Source organism: Rattus rattus, chromosome 13, assembly GCF_011064425.1.
Source record: "Rattus rattus isolate New Zealand chromosome 13, Rrattus_CSIRO_v1, whole genome shotgun sequence".
Classification (NCBI taxonomy): domain Eukaryota; kingdom Metazoa; phylum Chordata; class Mammalia; order Rodentia; family Muridae; genus Rattus; species Rattus rattus.
This window is the reverse complement of record NC_046166.1, coordinates 6,654,747-6,680,642: the sequence shown is the minus strand read 5'-3', so window position 1 is coordinate 6,680,642 and position 25,896 is coordinate 6,654,747. Positions and strand designations below refer to the sequence as shown.

The 25,896-nt window shown below is 44.9% G+C and overlaps 1 protein-coding gene across 1 annotated transcript in view; it reads right to left on the bottom strand.

Annotated features, from left to right (window-relative positions):
* Nek4 (NIMA related kinase 4) overlaps positions 1 to 25,727 on the bottom strand; it is a 37,301-nt gene extending 11,574 nt beyond the window's left edge. Inside the window, exons 1-11 of the mRNA XM_032918916.1 lie at positions 25,452 to 25,727; positions 23,055 to 23,321; positions 20,057 to 20,254; positions 18,752 to 18,859; positions 15,573 to 15,727; positions 12,968 to 13,109; positions 6,918 to 7,319; positions 3,262 to 3,411; positions 2,286 to 2,435; positions 1,805 to 1,871; positions 86 to 219 (exon numbers count right to left, since the gene is read on the bottom strand). Of these exons, the coding sequence (XP_032774807.1) occupies positions 86 to 219; positions 1,805 to 1,871; positions 2,286 to 2,435; positions 3,262 to 3,411; positions 6,918 to 7,319; positions 12,968 to 13,109; positions 15,573 to 15,727; positions 18,752 to 18,859; positions 20,057 to 20,254; positions 23,055 to 23,321; positions 25,452 to 25,544 (1,866 nt within the window). The 5' untranslated portion in view covers positions 25,545 to 25,727. The remainder of the gene's footprint in view (positions 1 to 85; positions 220 to 1,804; positions 1,872 to 2,285; positions 2,436 to 3,261; positions 3,412 to 6,917; positions 7,320 to 12,967; positions 13,110 to 15,572; positions 15,728 to 18,751; positions 18,860 to 20,056; positions 20,255 to 23,054; positions 23,322 to 25,451) is intronic.
* Positions 25,728 to 25,896: the final 169 nt, after the last annotated feature.

Here is a 25,896-nt window from a genome sequence, read left to right as displayed (position 1 = left end):
AACTTGGTCAGCAATGCCCCTGGGTAGATGATGCTGACGTCTGGGACGCTTACTCTATTAGGTTCCCAGAAATAGACACACCTACCTCTCCCCTCAGGAGTGTGGGACTCACCTGAGCGATGTTGCAGTCAGAGGAGAATCGTTGGGCAGGGATGGGTTGGTCTTCTTCCTGTGGTTTCACTGGCTCTACTGCACTTGGAGTTCTCTCAACTGCAGGGCCTAAAAACATGAACGCCCCAGTAGTTGTTTGTAGCAGGCTGGACGGAACTAAGGAGGACTTTGTACACAGTACAGAAGATACCATAGGAAGAGTAAGCTAGAGTAACCCAAAAAACATTTATCATTAGTCTGGTATCTGTCACTTAACCTCAAATTTAGTCATGGGTTTACCAACTCTGGACCTCGGGCAAGTTATTTAACACTCTGGAACCTTAGGGTAACAGCCTACCTTCAAGGGAGACAAAAAGTACAAAACGAAATACTACCCTTAACATATTCAGCACAGTGGTGGAGATACGGCCACCTTCAGTAGGGACACTGGTAACACAACTGTGAATGATGACAGTAAGAAAGACCCACAGAGGGCTGGAGAGATGGCACGTGGCACTCCTGCAGAAGACCTAAGTTCTGCTGCCAGCACAGACACGGCAGCTCACAACCATCCCTAACTCCAGTTTCAGGTAAGCCAATGCTTTCTTCTGACCTCTATAGTCACTAGACATGAATGTGACTTACATACGCGCCTGTTAAAACTCTCATACATATAAAGTAACAATTAAAAAACAATTAGAGGGGTTGGAGAGATGGCTCAGTGGTTAAGAGTACTGACTGCTCTTCCAGAGGTCCTGAGTTCAATTCCCAGCAACCACATGATGGCTCACAAGCATCTGTATTGGGATCTGATGCCCTCTTTTGGTGTGTCTGAAGACAGCAACAATGTATGCATATACATAAAATAAATACTCTTAAAAAAATTAGAACAATTAGTAAACAATTTTTAAAATACAATTTTCCATAGAGCCAGGTGGCATACACCTTTAATGCTAGCACTGAAGCAACAGCAGATGGATCTCTGAGTTCAAGACCAGCCTAGAGTACATAGTAAGTTCTAAGCTAGCCACGACTTATGTAGCAAAACCCTGTCTCAAAAACAAAACAAAAACACTACATTCCTTAGCCTCGTGTAGGCTCCTGACAAGCAGGGTCTAGATGGAAAAACAAGTTAAACACTCACCTGATTCCCAGCCTGAGGTTTCAAAGTTCAAAGCCCTCTGGCTTGCTTGCTGTCTCTCTCTGTCTGTCTCTCTGTTTCTCTGTCTCTCTCTGTGTGCTGCTTTCTCCCTCAAATTTATTTGTTTGTTTTAGATTTTAAGTTTTTGAAATTCTATTTTCTGTGTAGGAGTGTTCTGCCTTCATGCATATGTATGCACCACATGTGTGCCTGGTGCGTATGGAGGTAAGAAGAGGGGTCAGACCCCCTGGAACTGGGGTTACAGATGGTTGTGAGCCACTGTGTAGGTGCTGGGATCTAAACCGTGGTTCTCTGCAGGAGCAATAGCACTATTCACAGACGCTGAGCATCTGTCCAGCCCCTGGCTCTCATCTTAATCCTCCTTCTCTGATAGATAGTGAAGAGTCAGCACTCTACGACATTTCATAAGGCTTATCTAAGAAACTTTAAGAACCCGTCCAAATCCTCTTTCTATGTGGATTATTGCTGCTTTGACGTTTGTATGGCAAACAACCAGAGCCAATGACTCTCACCAGCTATCAACAGCCACCTAGATAAGGGCACCAACGTCACCTGAGGGGAGCATCTCCTCCTGCGACTGCTTTAGTCGTCTCCTCTCTCTGGCTGATAATGGCCGATCCTTTGGAAGAAAGTCATGGAGTTATTCCCGTTCCCACTCACGTTACTGCAGCCATGCATGATGTATCATCTAACACTGCTAAAGGCCTCCACTGTCTCTCAAGGAGCAGAAATCATGCTGATGTGTTTAGTAGACATAAGGGGTAAGCCATTAGGAAATGACCACACTGGCTTCTGAAGATGCTCCGTTATAGGAGAGCAAGGAGATGCTTTGCCTCTCTCACATTCAGAATTCACTGCAGGTGACCATCTTTGGAACTGCAGACTATGTCCATTTCAATCAAAGCTAATGCTGTGAAAGTACGAATATGTCTCTTCCAGAATCGGTAAAGTATGACTGATATGTTTTAATGTCAACCTCCACGATACACACAGATTTTAAGTATTTTTAAACCCAGTACACAGTCACACAAACCTTTGATGACGCTGTCGAACTAGACCTTGAACCGTTTACAGACCTAGCCACAGGTCCACTTTGGTTTCCATCACTTTGCTGTGTAGTTATGATATCCGCTTTCCCAATATCAGGGTGAGAAGGCACAAGACGAGGGGGTGATTCTTGGAGCTTCAGTGACATAAAGAGAAGGAGGTTATCAGTTCCATAGACAGCCATCTCTAAAACCTCCCTCTGGCAAGTCCCCTATGCATTCACCAGTGATTTGTCCTTCAAATGTTTATCTCATGTCCCTCAGGCTACTATAATCTGACTATATATAGGCAAGAATGAACATTAATTTCTGATTTTCATATTTACATATCCTAAATTTTGGGATCACAGATTTGTGCCTCCATGCCTGGTTTACTTGGTGCTAGGGAACTGAACCCAGGACTTCATGCATGCCAGGCAAGCACTCTACCAACTGGGCTACATCAACATTTTAAAAGCCCAGCCTGGTTGTCACGCTATAATCCCAGCCACTTGGAAGCTGAGGCAGGAAAGGCAGTTTCAAGGCTTGTTTGCACTATGGAGATGCTGCCAAGGGTGAATGGCTACCTCATAGGTTTAGGGAAGGGTACTGATGGAAGGCATTTTAATAAGGGAAGGACTGAAGGCTAGGCTTGCAGCTCACTAGTAAAATGCTTCTGCAGCATACACAAGACCCCGGGTCCATTTTCCAGCACTGTACAGCAAAAAAAATAATATATAAAAAGAAAAGCAAAGCTTAGCAGCAGAGCACGAAAGCCTGTCCCTTTAACTTTCGAGCAGTCCACTCAGTCCTGCTCTCTCCAGCTCGTTGACAGCTGAAAGCATTACTAAGCCTCTTACCCTGGCCCAGCTTCTCCATCCACTCTTTACACGTTTTGGCAACAGCTAACCATTCTAAACAAGAGTCAGGCTTCCCAGGTCTGCCTCCCAAGCAGCACAATGAGTCACTGAAGAGACTGCTGACCTGGCTCTTTGCCCGACCGTGGTTCGTCTGTTCCCTTTTTCTCTGCCTTCGCTGCCGGGACAAAGAAGGTTCAGATACAGAGCTGTGCGGCTGCAGTCTTGGGTGGATGCTGTCCTGATCGTCTAGAATACACCCGCTAGTACCTTGATCCTTAGAAGCAACAAAGTGGAAGAAAACACACACATACAAACTACACAGAGCAACAGAATGGTCTTCAGAACTTCAAATGCCAAACTCTCCACACAGACTTTTGAAATTGTAAAATGAAGGACTAGAGAGAGAGTTCAGCATCTAAGAGCACTGGCTGCTCTTCCAGAGGACCTGGGTTCAATTCCCAGCAACCACATGGTGGCTCACAGCCGTCTGTGACTCTAGTCCAGGAGACCCAACGGCTTATGGCCTCCATGGGCGCTAGGCACACACCTAGTGCACAGGCAACACCTAGATAGCACATAAACGTAAGAAATAATTTAATTATAAAATAGAAGTGAGAAGGAAGCCCTCTCTCAAACGAATGCTTATGTTTACAGGAAATGATGGCATTGATTAACCTAATGTTCTGGTTTTTACTCTCTTGCCTCAAACAAAAACAATTCTTATAAATAAAATGCTTAGAAATAAATTTAACAAAAAAAATGTAAGACTAAAGTTTGGGGTGTAGCTCAATGTAGAGTACTTGCCTAACACGCCTAATGTCCTAGACACCATTACCAAAACTAACTAACTAACTAACTAAATAAATAAATAAATAAAAGAAAAAAGACAACCAACAGAATGGGAGACAATATTGTCAAATCTTGTGTCGCATAGGTGTGGTATCTAAAATAAAGAACTCTTTCAACTTGATAATAAAAAAGGTAAACCAATTAAAAATAGGCAACAATGGGCAGTGGTGGCGCATGTTTTTAATCCCAACACTCGGGAGGCAGAGGCAGGCAGATCTCTGTGAGTTTGAGGCCAGCCTGGTCTACAGAGAAAGTTCCAGGAAACACAAGGATGGATATATATACATACATACATGTATGTATGTATGTATGTATGTATGTATATCTCCTTTTGGAGCTGTAGCGATAGCTCAATGGTTAAGAACACTGACTGTTCTTCCAGAGGCCCTGAGTTCAATTCCCAGCAACCACACGGTGGCTCACAGCCATCTGTAATGGGATCTGATGCCCTCTACTAACTTTCAGGTGTACTTGCAGATAGAGTCCTCATATGAATAAATAGATCATTTTAAAAATTGGCAACAAGGGCAGGAGAGATGGTGCAGTGGTTAAGAGCATTTCCTGCTCTAGTGGAGGACTAAGTTTAGTTTCAAGCAACCACATGGGGCTCACACTGTCTGGAACTCTGGTTCCAACACCATCTTCTGGCTTCTATGGGTACCAGGGATGCATATGGGATACACACACACACACACACACACACACACAAAATAAAAATAAACATTCAAAAATTTGCCAACGACTCTGCGCATACTATTTCTCCAAGAAAGTACACAAATGACCAGTGCATGTATAAAAAGACCTCATACATGAGTAGACGAGGAACAGGTCAAATCACAGTGAGGGGTCAACGACATGTACTGTTCTCCCAGAAGACCTGGATTCAGTCCCCAGCATCCACATCAGGTAGCTCACAACAGCCTGTAACTCCTGCTCCAGGGGATCTGACGTCTTTGGCCTCACAGGACATCTGGTCTCACGTGCACACATCCGTGCACATACACATATAATTTAAAATAATAAAAATAAAACCTAAAGCAAAGCACATTACGATTCTGCGGCAGAGCCTTTAGGCCGCAGTTATAGCTGTGGTGCTGGACAGCAGGGCTGGGGATGTGGAACACTGGAGAACACTTGCTTAGCATGCACAAAGCGCTGGGTGTGATTACAGATTTAACAAAATAAAAAAGAGAACAATAACAAGTCCTGACAAAAACGCTGGAGTCAGAAGGAAGTGATGACTACAGCTGCTTTGGAAAAAAGTTAAACACAGAGAGGCCACTAGAGACGTGGGACGGCTCAGTGGTTGAGAGCTCTGGCTGCTCTTCCAGAGGTCCCAAGTTCAACTCCCAGCATCTACATGATAGCCCACAGCCAGCTATAACTCCAGTTCTAGGGGGTCTGATGCCCTCTTCTGGTCTTCACAGGTGACAGGCACAGAAGTGGTACACAGACACATACATTTAGACAAAATATTCCTACACAGAAACATTTAAAATATTTAATTAAACACACAGCCGGCTGTCTCAGCGGATAAAAGCTCCACCATCAAAGCAGACAATCAACTCTGCAAAGTTTCCCTTTGGCATCCATACACATACTATGGTGTGTGCTACCCACACACACACACACACACACACACCCACACACACACACACACACACACACACAGCCGATCAAATTGCTACCAAGCCTGACAACTTGAGCTCAATCCCCAGAACCCATACAGTGAAAGGAGAGAGCCAACTCTCATCAGCTGTCCTGATTTCCACTTGCATGCCACAGAACATACACACACGTTCCACAAACACACATACATCTACACAAAATAAATGAAGTTTTAAAATCTAACTCCAATCCTAGAGGATCCAACATCCTCTTCTTCCCTTTTTGGGCACTGTGCACAAACGCAAAGAGAACAACTACACACATAAAAACATACAAACAGGGCTGGAGAGATGGCTCAGTGGTTAAGAGCACTGACTGCTCTTCCCGAGGTCCTGAGTTCAATTCTCAGCAACCACATGGTGGCTCACAACCATCTGTAATGGGATCTGATGCCCTATTCTGGTGTGCATGAAGACAGCTTAGTGTAATATATAAATAAAAATAAATAAATATTAAAAATCTAGAATCTGATTCTTTAAAAAAAAAAAAAGAAAGAAATTGTTTAAAAAAAAAAACAACATACAAACAAAATTTTAAAAAGAAACACATACACAAATGTTCACAGCAGGGATAGCGAACCTGCCTAGCCTAGCATGTGCAAAGCCCCGAGTTCAGTCCCTGACACCACACATGCATACACACACAAAAACAATTCAAAGCATTACATGCAATACATAAAGGGAAACACACCTGACAATAAAAAGCACACTGGTACATGCAACGCCCTGGATAAACTCTGAAAACAAAACACTATGTGAAGTAAAAGAAACCAGACATAAAAGGCTGGAATTCTAATTACACAAGATGCTTAGACTTGACAACCCCATGGACAAATGTCATGGGCTGGGAATGAGGACGAATGGGGAGTGGCTGTCACTGTGCACGGTTTGGTTAGTTCATTGTTATCGTTGCTTTTATAGGTGACAGAAATACTATTCTACTGTAAATCTGCACAGCGAATGCCGACATCTTTGGGTTTTTTAATAATTAAATAATTAAGATTTATTTATTTCATTCTATAGGTCTGAGTATTTTGTCCGCATGTGTGTATGTGTACCACATGCACACCTAGTACCCATCCATGGAGGATCCTGGAACTGGAGCTGTGGGATGCCAGCATGGGGTGCTGGGAACTGAACCTGAGTCCCCTGCAAGAGCAGCAGGTGCTCTTAACCAGTGCACCATCCCTGCAGCGCCATGACTACACCTCTGTGACCACAGTTCCTCTTCCTCTTGGGAACCGTCCCTTCTGTGTATCCTCACCTGCTGTGGCTTTTGGTCTTTACCCGAGGAGTACAACGGCTTCACCAGTTCATTCCCTTCCCCATCACCACCACCAGAGGACCATCTGGGAAGGAGATTTTCCGGCTGATCACTGGACTTGCTGTTGCCCTGTAGCCTCTCCTTCTCTTGAGAAATACTGCATTGACGGTCTACTTCACTAGAAGCATCCACGTGCTGTGGTCGGCCCTCCTCAACTACGCCACCTTTCGCTGAGCCCCTCCTTTCTGCAGGTAAGATATCGATATTTATCCTACTGACTGTGGCACACGACTCTGCAGTCCTGTTCATGTCTTGTTTGCCAGTGTGGCCTTCGAGACTAGCAGGTGATTTCAAGGGACCAATGTCCACTGGTTTTTCTTGGGACAGACATTTATCTTCACCCTGGGTGAAAAGACGTTCTTAAGTTATTACAGTACCTCATACCATATACAAAAGCAAACTCAAAATGGAGCAGCATCTTCCTCAAAAAGTTAAGCATAGAATTACCATTTAGCTCAGCAATTCTACTTTTTAGCATGCACTCTAAACAAATAAAAACAGGAACTCAAACAGTATCTGTTATTCAAAACAGGGCACATAGTGGCACAGCTCAGCAATCCTGGCACCTGAATGGGGTGTTGAAGTAGGACTGTCATGATTGGGGCCAGACTGGGGACACTGTGACTTCCAAGTTACCCAGGGCTATGTAGCAAGACCCTGTTTATTAAAGGAGGAAAGCTGAGTGTGGGGGCACATGCCTTTAATCCCAGGACTCAGGAGGCAGAAGCAGGCAGAGCTCTATGAGTTCAAGGACAACCTGGTCTATATACAGTTACAGGACAGTCAGATCTAAATAATAGAGACCCTGTTTCAAAAGTAAAATAAAAAAAAAAAAAAGAAAGAAAGGAAAGAAGGAAAGAAGGAAGGAAGGAAGGGGAGGGAAGGGAAGGAAGAAAAAAAAGAAACAATGGCAAATCAATGGATACAATGTAATTTATACATAATATCATAAGATAATACTCTTCAGTCCCAGCACTTGGTCAACAGAAGTGGGATCTCTGAGTTTCAGGCCAACCTACTCTACAGAGCACAGGGCTACATACAGAAAAATCAAATAAATAAGCAAGCAAAAACAAATGAGTAAATATTCTACTTATATAAATGTCTAAAGGAGGAAAATTCAGAGATATACAAAGGCTGCAGGATAGGTGTAGTCCGTAAGCGGCACACAGCAAAAGTTGTCATGCCTCAGCCTACTGCTATCATGAGGAGTCCGTGTTGTCATGCCTCAGCCTACTGCTATCATGAGGAGTCCGTGTTGTCATGCCTCAGCCTACTGCTATCACATGAGGAGTCCGTGTTGTCATGCCTCAGCCTACTGCTATCACATGAGGAGTCCGTGTTGTCATGCCTCAGCCTACTGCTATCACATGAGGAGTCCGTGTTGTCATGCCTCAGTCTACTGCTATCATGAGGAGTCCATGTTGGCCACACCCTCTGTTGAGCCTCAGCCTTGGTCAACACCACAGAGGCAGCACCACCTCTCCAGCCTTCCCAGCGGTCCACAAAGATAGTGCCTAGCCAAAGCTGGCTGTAGTTGGGAAGGACTTCCCACCCTAACCATGGGCCAAGCGTAGGGAAAAGGTGAAAACAAGCTACCAATCCCAGAGCAGGAAAACAAACACCAGTCCCTAAACAAGAAAACTCACCGATCTCTGGGCTACCCAAGCTCAGGATTCAAAATCTCACCAATCCTCACTCTGGAAATCTCTACCCTGAGAAGCTCTGCTCCCTAAGAAATCCTATCTAACCCTGCCCTTTGATTCCCTGCTGTCTGCTCCCCAGATCCATCCTTCTACACCATGGAGCCTTCAATAAATCTCTCAGATGAGATCTGCTGCCTGCTGTGAGTTTTTTTTTTTTTTGGAAGAATCCAAGAAGAAGAGAAGCAATGAAGAGAAGAAGAGAAGAAGCCAAGAAGGAATGGGCCTAGACCCCTGAGCTCCTCAGCTCAGCTGGGGATGCCCTCCTCTGGAGCTGTACTGCCTCTGCCAAGGAGGCTTCCTCTCAGAGCTGTGGTTCCTGAGCTCCTGCGTCTCAGGATGCCCTTCTCCTAGGTTACCTTTCCCTTCTCCTAGGTCACCTTTCCCTTCTTCTAAGTCACCTTTCTCTTCTCCTAGGTTACCTTTCCCTTCTCCTAGGTCACCTTTCCCTTCTTCTAAGTCACCTTTCCCTTCTCCTAGGTCACCTTTTCCCTTAAAGTTGTACAGTTTCTGGGCTTCCAAGTTCCAGGATACCCTTACTACTTAATGAGTAAGAAGTCTCACTCAGTCCCATATGATAAAAGTGGCGATGATGGCTGTATTACAACATTGTGACTATAGTCAAGGACACTGGACAATATGCTTAACAGTTGTTAAAATATGGAGGGTAGCAATGGCTCAGGGGGCAAGAGCTCTTGCTACCAAGCTTTATGACCTGACTTTGATAACCTGGAACCCACAGGGTGGAAAGAGAGAACCCACTCCTGCAAGTTCTCCCCCCGCCCGCCCCCCCCCACACCAAACAAATTCAGAGAAATGTCTTTAGTTGTTGAAGTGAAGGTCTGGGCATGCAGCTCTGTGATAGAGCCCCTATCTAGCATGCCCAGGGGTGTGGGTTAAAACCCCTAGCATTGGGGGAAGAGGTGTGTTAAAATGTGACCAAGTGGGGTTGGGGATTTAGCTCAGTGGTAGAGCGCTTGCCTAGGAAGCGCAAGGCCCTGGGTTTGGTCCCCCAGCTCCGAAAAAAAAAAGATCCAAAAAAAAAAAAAAAAAAAAAAAAGTGACCAAGTGGGACCAGTGTCTAAAATAAATGTTCACCATAAAATTCAATATACTACATGAACGGAATTAAGAAAAAAAGCACATGATCATCTCAAAAGATATAGAAAAATGCTCTGACAAAATTCGGTACCCTTGCATGATTTGGAAAAACAAACCAGGACTAGAGGAAACTATTCTAAGATAGCAAGGCCAAGTGTGGGAAACTACAGCAGAAATCCTTCTCGGTGGGGTTGGGGATTTAGCTCAGTGGTAGAGCGCTTGCCTAGGAAGCGCAATACCCTGGGTTGGTCCCCAGCTCGAAAAAAAGAAAAAAAAAAAAAAAAAAAAAAAAAAAAGAAATCCTTCTCGGTGACTATGAAAGCTCTCCCTGAGGTCAGGAATAAGCAGACCTGCTCCCGCACTCTCATTATTTTCCTTCAGCATGGCAGTGTATGCTATAGACTGAGCGGTTAGGCAGAAGATAGAAACGAGTGTTTGGATTAAAGGAAGATATAAAATTACCTGTCTGTAGCCAACAAGATTTTTGTATGTAAAAGCCCTAAAGATTACACATACATGCTCCTACCTAGTGGACTAATGAATCTAACCAACTCTTGACACACAAAAATCAACACCCAAAAGCAGCTCCCTGCTCTATCATGAAAAATCTGAAAAATTATCCAAAAAAAAAAAATTCTGATTATAATTACACCAAAAATAAAATACCTCCAAGGTAAGACTTGGATACCAAAGTCTTAAAAATATTACTGAAAGGAAGAAAAAATAAAGAAATGGGAAAATACTTTTTGTTTGTAGATTTATTAGTATTCTAACAAAATGGAATAATCTTCAGATTCAGTAAATACCTATCAAAACCCAATGACGTTTTTCACAGAAACAGAAATTCTTACCCTAGAATGAATAAGGAATCTTGAGATCCCAAAACAATCCTGAAGAATAATGTCTGAGGAGGACCCATATTTCTAACGTCAAAACTCACTCTAAAGCTAAACTTATCAAAGCAACGTGTCACTGAAACTAAGGTAGACATACTGGCCAACGGAATAGAATAGAAAGCCAAATTCACCCTCACACACATGACCAAATGATGACTGACAGGGATAGGGGCCATTTGTGTAGTCCTTTTGCTTTTACTGTAACTGAATGCCAGGGTCTGTGTTTGGTTTTGGTTTTGGTTGGCTTTTTGAGACAGGGTCTCTCCATATAACCTTGGCTGTCCTGGAATTTGTATGTACACCAGGCTGGCCTTGAACTTAGAGATTCACCATCTGAGCCTGCCCAGTGCTTGGATTAAAGACACGCACCACCATGCTCAGCTAGCCCCTGTAATTTGTATCATTTAATTTAAACCTTATTTAGCTCACAGTTCTGGAAGACGTGAGGCCCAAGGTAAGGGGCAGAAGTTGATCATTCCCCTGTTATTGATAGAGTCATTGAAGTGTCCCAAGATTTTACAGAGAAAGGAAAATATCCACAAGACAGTCAAGCTAGCTTTTAAGACAGACCAGTTCTCAAAAGCGACCAATAATTGTCTTGTAAAGGCGTAGTTTCACCCCAAGACCCGTCTCAATGCCTAGTGCCTGCCTCATGGGCATTTTGAGAGACAGCGGTATCCACTGTATAGTCTTTTCAACAAACTGTGCTGAGAAAACTGTGTATTTACATACAGAAAATTAAATTAGGCCAGGCCTAACTAACATCACAGTTTTAAAAAGTTAATTCCAACCGGATCAAAGCCATAAATGTAAGAGTCAAAACCCCGAAACTCTTCAAAAAGAACAGGGACCCAGGGGCTGTGGTGCATACCTTTAATCCTAGTAGAGACACAGAGTCAAGCCGTCTCTGAGTTTGAGACCAGCCTGGTCTACAGAGCAGGTTCCAGGACAGCCAGGGTTACATAGAGAAACTCTGTTTCAAAACCAAACAAATTAAAATTCATGAAAATTAAAATTTTTGTGTATCAAAAGAGTAAAACAAGAAACCAAACAATGGAGAAAACCTGCAATCATATATCTGGTCAAGACTGACAGCTTCCAAAACACAACAACAAATCAGATAACCCTGGCTGTCCTGGAAATCACTCTGTAGACCAGGCTAGCCTCACACGCCTCTGTCTGCCTCTGCTTCCTGAGAGATTAAAGGTGTGCACCACGACCTCCTGACCGATATTACTATATTTACTAAAAAACGAAACCAATAATGCAGGAAATAATGTTTGTCTGAGAATATACAGAATTCAGAATGCAGAATAGTATAGTTGCTGTAGGAAACTGTAGTGCCTCACAGGATTAAAGACAGCGTCTTCACTGACCCAGCCTTTACACAGGCAGACGGCTCACAAAACGGAACACCACGCTCAAGCACTGGTTCCTGAATGTGCACAGCACGACCCGACAGGTGAAAAGGATCCAAACGTTTATCAATAGATGAGTGGATAAAGCAATGTGGTTTATCAATTAGAACTAAAAGAACTGAGGTATTGGTATATGCTGCATGGACAAATCTTAAAAACATAGTAACTCAGACTTAAAAGGCCACATGTTATATGACTCCATTTATAAGAAATACTCAGGAAAGAAAAACACAGAAGACTGGTGTTTGTGTTTGGAGGGTAGAGCAGGCTATGAGGAGAGCCAGCGTCATGTGTGAGTGTGCTAAACACACATGACGTCCGCATCATGTGGGCTTGGGGACTGGAGAGATGGCCTAGCAGCTAAGAACACTCGCTGTGCCATTAATTGTCCTGAAAACCAAAGTCTGGATTCCAACACTCACGTACCACGCCAGGCATCCAAAGCTTTTACTTCAGCTCTGAAGAACCCAATGCTCTCTTCTGGCCTCTGCAAACACACACTCCCACACATGTGGGAATACACTCATAGACACACACGCAGACAAATGAATAAAATACTTTAAAATAGTGGTTATGTAAATTTTACCTTAAAAGGTCTAAAAAGCTACTGTAGTGCCTTTGAGAACAGTTTGGCAGAGTGAGAGAGACTGGCCATCACCAGCACCCACTCTTAAAATCGGAAGGAGCTGCATAATCAGCTCTAGAAAAGCACAGTCACTTCCACATAATGTTCACGTAAGTGGCCTGTTTTTCACACAGTTCCTAAAGCACCTCCACAGGAAGCATTACCATTTCCACAGGAAGCATTCCCATTTCCACAGGAAGCATTCCCATTTCCACAGGAAGCATTCCCATTTCCACAGGAAGCATACCGTGGCATGTACAGCAGAGCCCTCAGAAGAGCGTGGCTGGTAGGGAATCACTTCATGATTTGGTTCTTCCTTTCTGGAAACTACAGCAGCAACGGGTTTGGCTCTGGAGTCACAGTTTTTAACATTATTTTTGGAAGTTTTCCTTTACAGGGAAGAAAAGAAAGCACTATTATCACACAGCCATGGCCGGCAGTTTGAAAGAACATGTGAACTATGTCTACAGTACATCCTCCTTTACTCAACTGGAGCATCTTACAGAGACCAGTCTTGTCAACACATGGGGCCATTTCCTAAATCATCTGTCTTCAAGATAATCAAGACCTAAGAAACAAGAAGGCAAGGAGGAAGAGTTGTAGGAGCCAGAGGGGTAGAGGACACCACAAGAACATAGCCCACAGAATCAACTAAGGGGGTGCCACAGGGGCTCACAGAGACTGAAGTGACAATCAGGGAGTCTGCATGAGTCTGAACTAGGTCCTGTCATATACGTTAAGAAAGGGGGGGGGGACAAGGAAAGGGAAGGAAAGGAAAGGAAAGGAGAGAGGGGGAGGGAGAAAGGGAGGAAGGAGACCGAGATCAAAGACCCAGAGGAGGTTAAGGAGGCCCAAGAGACTTGAGAACTAAATGGGATATTGTATCTTAGAGCAAATTCTGGCACATTAAGTGGAAATAGTAACAGAAAATCTATGGAGGCCAATGAGTCTGAGGTTAGTCAGTAGTAACGAACCAGTGTTGGTTAGTTTCTCAGATTTTCGTTTTGTTTTGAAACAAGGTCTCTTTGTGTGGGTCAAAATGTCCTGGGCTCCCTGTGTAGACCAGGCTGACCTGAAACTAGCAGAGATCTGCCTGCCTCTGCCTCCTGAATTCTGAGGTTAAAGGCAAGTTATCACCATACCCAGAACTGGCTTCTTAGTTTTAAAACAATTTTAAAAATCATGTTTGTGTGTGTGTGTGTGTGTGTGTGTGTGTGTGTATGCACAATAACACATACAAATACACACATGTGATCAGAAGACAACTTGTGCGGGTTGGTTCACATGGGTCCCAGGAACTGAACTCAGATTAGCAGCTTAGTGACAAGTCCCTTTACTTGCTAAGGCTTCTCAACAGCCCTGGTTTCTTACTTCTGACAAATGCCCATGATAATAACCTAAGATGCTGATGACAGGAGGAACCAGACGAGGGTAGAGAGGAACTCTGTACTATCTCCATAGCTTTTCTCTAACTACAAAATTCCAAAATAGAATTTCTATGAGAAAGTAGCTCACATGTAGAAGTAGCAAGATAAGTTTCTTCTTCTTTTTTTTTTTTCCCCTGGAGCTGGGGACCGAACCAAGTTTCTTCTTTTAAGTTTCACAGGTTTACAATAATATTCTTGCAAACTTTTTTTTAATTTATTTTTATTTATATAAGCACACTGTAGCTATCTTCAGACACACCAGAAGAGGGCATCAGATCCCATTACAGATGGTTGTGAACCACCATGTGGTTGCTGGGAATTGAACTCAGGATCTCTGGAAGAGCAGTCAGTGCTCTTAACCACTGAACCATCTCTCCAGCCCCGTGCAAACTTTAAGAATAAAAATTATTGGGTTATACTCTCTGATATGGAGAGCAAATGCATATAGGAATAACACTTGTACTGTTTAATGTGTCATTTTTAAAATTGGGCTGAATCTCTGGGAAATTAGAGTGCAGAGATCAGTCTAACAGAGGGCCAGTCAGAAGTAATGTGAGCAAAACAGCAAAGTGAAACTGGAATGGAGGTCCACATCTGTAATCTCAGCATGTGGAACACTGATGCAGGACACCAAGAGTCCGTGTCCTAGCCTACACAGGCCGTCACATACACATAAGGAAAAAAATAAAGAAGAAGCCAGGCAGTGGTGCTGCACACCTTTAATCCCAGCACTCAGGAGTCAGAGGCAGGTGGGAGGTCAGCCAGACCTACACTGACAAGCCCTGTCTCAAACAATGCAAAACAATAAAATATACAAAATAAAAATAAAATAAAATGGAAAGTTGAGGTGGAGAGAAATCTTTAGACCTTAGTTAAAATACTTCTAATTTTCCTTTAGGTCTCCCATAGTTCTTCCCACAATCCCTTCCTCCTTAGCCTAGCATAGACACATGGGCTTTACTGCTTTGGGATCTTTGAATTATAAAACTGTATTCTTCTTATGAAACATAAAGCTGTTATTAATACATTTTATTACTTTCCTACGCAAGTTAAATTCTGAGGCCCAGTCCAAACAACACCACGAGGGGAGAATCTTGTCCCCTTACATACTCTAATCATGCAGTTTTAGTTTTGTTAAAAACAAAGAAGGGGCTGGAGAGATGGCTCAGTGGTTAGGAGCACTGGCTGCTCTTCCAGAGGTCCTGAGTTCAATTCCCAGCAACCAAGTGAGATCTGGTGCCCTCTTCTGGCGTGTCTGAAGACAGCTACAGTGTACTCACATAAATAAAAATTAAATAAAAAAATTTTAAAAAACAAACAAACAAAAACCCAAAAACCTCACCATAAACTTTTACATATGAAAATTTAGAGCCACCCTCTTCTGCCCCACCCACTGAGCCCAGCTTTCTGGAAGGGGTGTCTTACGCCTTGGTGGCCTCCAAGAACAAGGAGATGTGGTGTTTTATGTAGGGCTGCCGCAGGATGCTCCGCACAGAGGGCCTCTCCTCAGGTCTCCTGCTCAACATGGTTCTTATCAGCTCTGCCAGCTCCGCACTGTAAACTTTTGGCATTGGTGGCAACTGCAAAGAATAACAAGACGAAGAAGGATGTTATGAGACGAAGACAAACTGGCAGAGATTTCCCCATATTTAAAATCATCATAATACTTAAAATCATTAATACTAATTTAAAGTCACATACCCAGGAAGTAGAGAATAGCGAGGACAAGTGATGTTCTGCTTATAATAATAAGCTAAGAGTCCAACAGTGCTCCCATTGGAGGGCTCTCCCCTTCAGATACACACAAGTTCCTCTTTCTTTTTTTACATGTGGTTATTAGCATGTGTGCATGTGTGAGCATGTGTGCATGTGTGAGCATGTGTGAGCATGTGTGAGCATGTGTGCATGTGCATGTGTGAATGTGTGTGCATATGTGAGCATGTGAGCATGTGTGAGCATCTGTGAGCATGTGTGCATGTGTGAGCATGTGTGCATGTGTGAACATGCACACAGTCAAGCCAGGGAATACTTTTGTGGGTCAGTTCCCCCTCCGACCATGGGATTTGAGATCCAACTCAGCTTGTTGGGCTTGTGGTGCCAGCATCTTTACCCCTTGAGCAGTCTTGTTGGTCCAAGAGCACAAATAAGATTTATTTATGAAAATATGCAGTGTGGTAGTCAATAGCTAGAAATAAAGTGTCCATCTGCACAGGCCTGAGGGATAAATTGTGGGCTTTCTTCCTATTAAACAAGGTGCTGCTTAAAAGGAAAGCACAAGCACTGACAATTAAGGCAAAAGAGTAAGTTGGGTACTGCTGCGCACAGTGGGTCTCCATTTCTTTCTCTTTGAAAAGTATTTGCATAAGCTTCATTCGTAATGGCCAGAAACTAGAAACCACCCAGATGTCTCTCAACCGAAGCACAGGAAAAGAAAATGTGGAACACCTACACAATGAAATACTACTCAGCCACTAAAAACAAGGACTTCATGAAATTCGCAGGCAAATAAATGGATGGAACTAGAAGAGATCACCCTGAGTGAGATAACGCAGACCCAGAAAGACAAGCATGGCATGCACTCATGTATAAGTGGGCATTAGCCATAAAGTGCAGGACCATGCTACAACGCACAGACCCAAGGAAGGTAAGAAATAAGGAGTGCCCAAGAGGATGCTTGAATTTACTCAGAAGAGGAAATAAAATAGGCATCAGAAGTGGATGGATGGAGGGAACAGGATGGAAGAGGGAGTGGGAAGGGGAACAAGGGTGGGGATCAGATGTGAAGAGAGCAGGGGTGGGGGACATCACTGGGATCAGGGAGGCTCCTGGGAAGATATAGGAGTGACCCTAGCAGCCGGGGGGTGGGGTGGGGGTGGGGAGATGTGGAGGCTGAAGTGGCCACTCCAACGGCCAGGCAGGATTTCTAGGGAAGGGAGGAGACACCAACCCACCCACAAAACCTTTGGCCCAAATCTGCCCCGCCCACAAGATGTGCAGGGATAAAAATGGCACAGACATTGAGGGGATGGACAGCCAATGACTGACCCAACCTGAGACTCTCGGCACGGGTGACAGTCAACCCCTGACACTATTAACAACACCCTGCTATGCCTGCAGACAGAAGCCTAACACAACTGTCACCTGGGAGGCCCCACCCCACAGCTGGCTGAAACAGATGCAGAGATCCACAGCCGAACTTTGGGCAGAGCTCAGGGAGTCTTGTGGAGGAGTGGGGGAAGGACTGAGGGAGCTCGAAGGGTCACAGACAACCACAAGAAGGCCAACAGAATCAACTAACCTGAGCCCGCGTGGGCTCACAGAGACTGAACCACCAACCAAAGAGCATGCATGGATTGGATGCTACACATATGTAGGCCCTCTACACATATGTAGCAGATGTACAATTTGGTCTTCTTGTAGATCCTCCAACAAAAGGAGCTGGGGGCTGTCTTTGGATCCCTTCCCCTAGTCAAGCAGCCTTGTCTGGCCTCAGTGGAAGAGGATAAGTCCTGAGGAGACTTGCTGTGCCAGGTCCCCTTGGGGGAAGGAGAGGTGGCTCCCCCTTCTCTGGGGGGATTTGGGAGAAGGGGAGTGGAGGGTAGGAATGGGAGGAGAGGAGGGAGGGGACTGCAATCAGCATGTAAAGTGAATAAATAAATTTTAAAAAGTACTTGGATAGAAGTACATACATAATCAGAGTTATGTCTGTTTCAAAAATGAAAGAGGAGAGGCCTTGGAAAAAACTGCTAGCAGTAGTTATCAATAACATGAAAATAGAGAATTTTTTTTAACTTAATTCTTTAAATAGTATAATTGGAAACACATTTCAAAGACTTTTACTTTATGTGTATGGGAGTTTTGCCTGCATGTACGCAAATGTACCACAAGCGTAGGGTCAGCAGAGGCTGAAGAGGGCATCAGATGCCCTAGGGACAGAAGGTTGAGAGTACACAGAGTGGGTGACCAGTAGCCATCTTAAACAACAAGCCATCTCTTCCTCCCCTATAAGTGAAAATTTTTACTTGTGTACTTTAAAAAATGTTTTTCAGCGGGTCTTGGGGTGATCTTTAAATCACTGCAAAGGGCAACCAGTGTCAGGGAAACCACACAAAGTTAGCATTTCTGGCATCCACATCATATATGGTACCTTCTGCAGTTCTTACTCAGTTACGGGCAATGACAAGCTCAAACAGTACATCCTAGCAGCACGGTTCACTGTAAGCAGGGCTCACTCTACTGTGCTCTTCAGGCACCTGACGGCCTGCAGTTTCGGGGAGGGGCTTCCAAATGGCTGGCTCTTTGAAGCCAATCAGCTATGCTAACATTTTAACAATAAGAAAAAACAATCTCTCCTCAACTTCAACCTCTCCCACAAAAGAGATCCTATATTCCTAACTCTTCAGCCAGTATCAGTGAATGTTAGTCAATCAAAATCATTATCGAGGGCTGGGAATGCAGCTCAGTGATAGAGCGCCGCTGGCCCTGCATTTGCCCTGGGTTTGACTCCAGCACTGGGGAAAAAAACAAAAACCAATGTGTTGACAGTAGATATTTACAACGATCTATTATTTAAACCTTGTTCAGTTAGTTCTATTTTCTTTTACCTTTCCTTCAATAATCCGATAAACTAAAGAATTCATGTCTTTTGCATTAAAAGCATGCTTCAGGGTGGCCATTTCATACACGCAGCATCCCAAAGCCCAAACATCCGACTATAAAAGAAAAAAAGTGAATGGTTAAGCGCTGAATATCTTATTCACATTTTCCCTCTCAAAACATTTTCTCATACATTTTCCTCCAACTGATTCACAGCTAATTCTGATTTAAGTACTCATGGGCTCTGAAATGTTGATATTCTCCCAGAGCAAGCTGAGCCAGCACACACAGCTGTATATACCCTGAGTCAGCACACAGCTGTATATACCCTGAGCCAGCACACAGCTGTATACACCCTGAGCCAGCACACAGCTGTATACACCCTGAGCCACACACAGCTGTATATACCCTGAGCCACACACAGCTGTATATACCCTGAGTCAGCACACAGCTGTATATACCCTGAGTCAGCACACACAGCTGTATATTCCCTGAGCCACACACAGCTGTATATTCCCTGAGTCACACACAGCTGTATATACCCTGAGTCAGCACACACAGTTGTATATTCCCTGAGCCACACACAGCTGTATATTCCCTGAGTCACACACAGCTGTATATGCCCTGAGCCAGCACACAGCTGTATATACCCTGAGCCAGCACACAGCTGTATATACCCTGAGCCACACACAGCTGTATATACCCTGAGTCAGCACACAGCTGTATATACCCTGAGTCAGCACACACAGCTGTATATTCCCTGAGACACACACAGCTGTATATTCCCTGAGTCAGCACACACAGCTATATATACCCTGAGCCAGCACACAGCTGTATATACCCTGAGCCAGCACACATAGCTGTATATACCCTGAGCCAGCACAAAGCTGTATATTCCCTGAGTCACACACAGCTGTATATACCCTGAGCCAGCACACACCTGTATATACCCTGAGCCAGCACACAGCTGTATATACCCTGAGCCAGCACACAGCTGTATACACCCTGAGTCAGCACACAGCTGTATACACCCTGAGTCAGCACACAGCTGTATATACCCTGAGCCAGCACACAGCTGTATATACCCTGAGCCAGCACACAGCTGTATACACCCTGAGTCAGCACACAGCTGTATATTCCCTGAGTCAGCACACACAGCTGTATATACCCTGAGCCAGCACACAGCTGTATATACCCTGAGCCACACACAGCTGTATATACCCTGAGCCAGCACACACAGCTGTATATTCCCTGAGTCAGCACACATAGCTGTATATACCCTGAGTCAGCACACACAGCTGTATACATCCTACCTTATAGTTGTAGGGTTTGTTGGAGAACAGCTCAGGACTCATGTAATAGGGTGTGCCAATGAGGGTGCTCGCCATGTCACTGTGATTCTCCAACACTCGGGCAATGCCTAGGTCACCTACTTTGATGATGTTTGTTCTTGTTAGGAAGACATTCTGAGTTTTCAGATCTCGATGAAGGATGTGCTTCTCATGTAAGTACTGAGGAGAGAATTGCTCGTTATGTATAAGTATACTGATTGATTTACTTATTTCTAGTTTTTACATATCATCAGTAATTACAGGAGTTAAAGGGCCTTAGTTATCTGCCAACCAAAACACTTGCTCTAGAAGTTCTAAACAAAGAACTGGTCTACAATTTTCAAAGTAAGAAAAGTAAGTTTGGGGGCTAGGGAGACGGCCCACTTGGCAAGCTCTTGTCACAAAAGCACGGGACCCTGAGTTTAGATCTACAGCACTTTGTGCAAAGCCAGGCATGCTGACTCGTTCTTGGTGCTGTTAAGTAAGTTTTGCAATCAGTGAGAGACTGAAAACCTAAGGTGCAGGGCAACAGAGGAAGGCATCCAACACCTCTACCTCTGCCTTCCACATACACACACATACAACACATGTACAACAGAGGAAGGCATCCAACACCTCCTCCTCTGCCTTCCACATACACACACATACAACACATGTACAACAGAGGAAGGCATCCAACACCTCCTCCTCTGCCTTCCCACATACACACACATACAACACATGTACAACAGAGGAAGGCATCCAACACCTCTACCTCTGCCTTCCCACATACACACACATACAACACATGTACAACAGAGGAAGACAGCCAACACCTCCTCCTCTGCCTTCCCACATACACACACTTACAACACATGTACAACAGAGGAAGACAGCCAACACCTCTACCTCTGCCTTCCACATACACACACATACAACACATATACAACAGAGGAAGACAGCCAACACCTCCTCCTCTGCCTTCCCACATACACACATACAACACATGTACAACAGAGGAAGGCATCCAACACCTCCTCCTCTGCCTTCCCACATACACACACATACAACACATGTACAACAGAGGAAGACAGCCAACACCTCCTCCTCTGCCTTCCCACATACACACATACAACACATGTACAACAGAGGAAGGCATCCAACACCTCCTCCTCTGCCTTCCCACATACACACATACAACACATGTACAACAGAGGAAGACAGCCAACACCTCTACCTCTGCCTTCCACATACACACATACAACACATGTACAACAGAGGAAGGCATCCAACACCTCTACCTCTGCCTTCCACATACACACATACAACACATGTACAACAGAGGAAGACAGCCAACACCTCCTCCTCTGCCTTCCCACATACACACACATACAACACATGTACAACAGAGGAAGACAGCCAACACCTCTACCTCATATACACACATGCACATGCGCAAATGCATCTACACACATATATGAAGATGTCTGTACACACAGAATGTTAAGTTCCACATATCAGTCGGCTTCTGAAATTATTTCCTGGTGCCTTGAATATTGTATCATTTTAACAATACCTGGATCTAGTTAAAATATATGCGTATAAGCCAGACATGGTGGCTTAGGCCTGTTAAGTCCACTAACAGGAGGACTGTTGTGAGTTTGAGATTTTCTTGAGCTTCATGATGAGTTCCAGGCCAGTCTAGGCTAAAGTGAGTCCTTGTCTCCAGGTTAAAAACAACAACAACAAAAAAAACCAACCAACCAACCAAAAAAGCCTTGCACACTCAGGCTGAAGGGAAACAACTTCTCCAAAGTCAGATGAGCAGGCCTGTGACCTGTGAGATTCTAGACAGCATTTTAAAGTGAACAGCATCGCTTTTACGTAAGAGAACGTGTGAGAATTTAAACAAGGTCAGCTGGTTCTGGCCAAACAAGCCCAGGCCCCGAGTTCTATTTGAACCCAGGCCCCTCTGGGGAGGCGCACACTAGCACGCCGATGCCGGGCAACCTGAGCATCACGGTATCAGAACAGTAACTAGCCAATACGTCTTTCAACATGACACAGATGGCCGACTGAGATGAACACCGTCTTCCTTCGTTCTTGGTCAATTCAAGGCTCTTAAAATGGACTTTGCTACAAAGCACTAAATGCACCAAGAGTTGGTATCTCCTGTCATTACATATGAAATCCACGGTTGCTTTAACACAGGCATCACTCGCCCAGCAACACTGCAATGCTACAAGGGGAATCCATCTAGCTTCTAAGAGGATTTTCAGAAGAATAATTTTCCCCACCATGTAAGCATGTGAAAAGATGTCTTCCTAATATGTGGACACCATCCTAGGGTTGAGCCACTCTAACCTCAAAACAAGGCTGCTTTTATATCAAAGCAAAGACCAAGGCCCTGGTGCCTCTCACAAGACCACGAAGAGTTCACTTCAAGCTCTGATTACAGGGCATCCTGACACTGCTGTAGAAAATACCACTCTTTAAGAGCAGGCTCGGGGGCTGAGGGAGCGGCTCTGTCAATAAAGTGCTCGCTGTGTAAGCTTGAGGACTTGAACTCGGATCCCCAGCACCCATGTTACATAGAAAGGGTTACTGTGACCGAGGGAGGCAGAGGACACAGAAGCAGAGCAGACTCTGAGCCATGTCTGCCTTGCACATAAACCAGCACCAGGAAGAAAGAGACGACTGACACTGTGAACTGTCTAAGCACCCTGACAGGAGCGCCACACCAGTGTCCCCCCGCTGTGACACTGGGACACCGCCTGGCTGCCCGTGTGAAAACACCTCTCATAGAAGCAGCCCTAAAAATATTACTGTACAAACAATTTCTCTCTTCATTCTTGTACCTCAGGATATTTAGTAAATTCTACTTCTAACTTTGTGTTGGTGAGATCGTTCACAGCCAATGGAGTCATCCCTGGCCCAGGAAAGTACACTTGCCAGCCTCCTGCTGCACTGGAGCCCGCAGGAGACATGGGTGTGACAGTACCTGCAAGGCCATGGCGATCTGGACAAACCACTCCACCACCTGACTCTCAGGCAGAAGCTGCCCCTTCTGCTCCTTGAGCTTCCGGTACAGATCGCCTCCTTCGCAGAAGCCCATGACGATGTAGAGCAGACCGTCTCCGCCCTCCCATGACTCTTTGTAGGTGACAATGTTGGGGTGCTTCAACTGAGACAGGAGCTGAGCCTCCTGCTCTGCCGCTCGACGCTCCCGGCTGGAGGCATTCCGGAGGTTCAGCTTTTTGATGACATACTAGCAAAGGAAATGCAAACTTTCACGAGGTGTAAGAAAACTGAGTCTCAGGGTTCAGAAGTAGCTAAGAGTTCTCGTGAATGCCCAGCCTTCAAAAACCAACCTTCTGGGGTCTATCAGATAACCTATTGAGACTTGTTTTCAAAAGGCATAAAATTACCACCAGTACAATGCATGGAAGACGAGGCAGCAGGATGATCAAAAAGCATAAAATTAGGGGGCTGGAGAGATGGCTCAGCGGTTAAGAGCACCCGACTGCTCTTCCAGAGGTCATGAGTTCAATTCCCAGCAACCACATGGTGGCTCACAACCATCTGTAAAGAGATCCGATGCCCTCTTCTGGTGTATCTGAAGACAGCTATAGTGTACTCATATATAATAAATTAATAAATCTTAAAAAAAAAAGCATAAAATTAGCCAGGTGGTGGTGGTGAGTGCGTGAATATAATCCCAGCACTCGAGAGGCAGAGGCAGGCAAATCTCTGAGTTTGAGGCCAGCCTGGTCTACTGAGCAAGTTCCAGGACAACCAGGACTACACAGAGAAACCCTATCTCGAAAAATCAGATCAAATCAAATCAAAACAAAACAGCATAAAACTGGGGATAATATTTGCTATTGACAATTACGCTTTTGTTCTGTGCCAGCGTTAAACAGGGCCTGGCACACGTTAGACAAGTACTACTTACGTCCGTCAGACGAGCCCATCCCAGGTCATAGCTGAATAAGTCACCCTTCCCTTTGCAGTTTACTACTTTTTTGACTCTGCAATCCCAACCACTCTGAAGGTTGGGGCAGAAGGGTGACTTAGGCCCAGAATTTTGAAGACAAACAGACAAACATAGTGATATGCTATCTCAAAAAAAAAATTACTAATGACTAAAAAGTGAACCTAACATCCTATTAGACCAACTAAAAAGAAAGTCCTTAACATCTAAATTCTCCCTATCAACAAGCATTAAGATATAGCTTAAATGTGCATCTGTGAACGGAATGAGATGCATTAGATACTCATGGCCCCAATAAAGTTAAAGTATCAGTGGCCTTCCACATAGGACCATTCCCATGAAAAATAAAATCCTTTGCAATCTAATATACTGCTCTCAAGCATCTCAAAGATCACGTACTCACTCCTTCAATAAACACACATAGAAATGTGTTTCCTGAAGTGCAAACTACTACTCAAAATGAAGGGTTCTTGTTATAGCTAAACTCTCACTCTTAGCACAAATGTCCCACAGTTCCCCGGGGTGCCTACTCAATCAACCTATGTGAAAGCTTGTGTTCTAGGCAGAGAATTTAGCATATGTCCCGAGGAAGAGTAGGAGAGTGGGTCCTATACTTGAGGGGTGGGTACTCTCTCAGCTTGTTGTTATCACTGTCTGGGTAGAACTCGGAGATATCGCTTATCAGCTTTATAATTGTCCCTGCTCTTGCAAAGCATTCTATGGCCACTCTGAGAGCAAAGCATCCTGAAAAACTGGTTCATTAGCCTTTAGGTGATGGCAGAAAGTACTTTACACAAAGCAGTAATGCCAGATTTTAGTTTAAGAAAGACCCCTGCGGCCGAAGTGACAGGTTAGAGAAAAGAAAGCAGGTAACAGGAACTAGTTGGGAAGGAGTGGGCATTTAGCTACAAAGACTGGTGGCCGGTATTGGGGTGTTACCAACAGAGATGAAGATGCCGGTTTGACCTAGTGGCGGGAATATAATCAGCGTTGGAGACATTACAGATAATTGTCCCGAGTCCAGCTTCGGAAACTGCACGGCTGGTCAAGCTACTCACTGAAGTAGGGACCGTGAGAAAGTGCTGACAAGAAGGTGATGAGTTTTTAAGCAGCCCAAGTTGCACAAGAGACAGGGCTTGTCAGGTGGCACTGATTTAGGCCTTGGGAACACATGGCCCCTGTTCTCAAGAAAATTTCAGGTGACAGGTTTGCAGATAAAGTGCACTAATTAATTCTAAAGAATAGACAAAGTTTGGGGCTCCTATTATAGGGGAAGTTGGGAAGCTGACCTCGTATCCGAGGTGAGTCCCTGCCCACCAATCCGGGCCTAGTAGAATTGAGGACGCCCTCGACGTAACCATACCCCTTCCCTATTCGCCCCTGGCCAGGTCCCAAGTCCCCGACCTGCTTGCCGTCCCGCCGATGCTTCACCAGCGTCACCTCCCCGTAACTACCCCTGCCCACGACCCGCATGTAACAGTATGCGGCCTGGGGCATGTTCCCGAAGGAGGCCTACAGTCGGGAAGCTGCGGTAGCGGCGCATAAGGCAGCGGGAGGCCCCGCTCATGCCCGACTGGAAGTGAAGTCGTCCATAATCGCGGCCCACCCGGTGTAGGAGCTTCCAGGCCCGGCCCACCCGGACGCCGCTACCATAGCGATACAGGCGGGGTAGTTCTGCGCATGCGCAGAGTCGGAAGACGCGCCATAGAGCCGACCTAGACGCGGCGGCCAGAGCGGCTCCTGGTGCTTGAGGGGGCGGGGAAGGTAATGACCAACCATCGATGCGTCACTGAAGCGGCCAGAGCGGTCCCGGAGGACCTACCATAGAGCGTCGCTCCTGGGAGGCCAG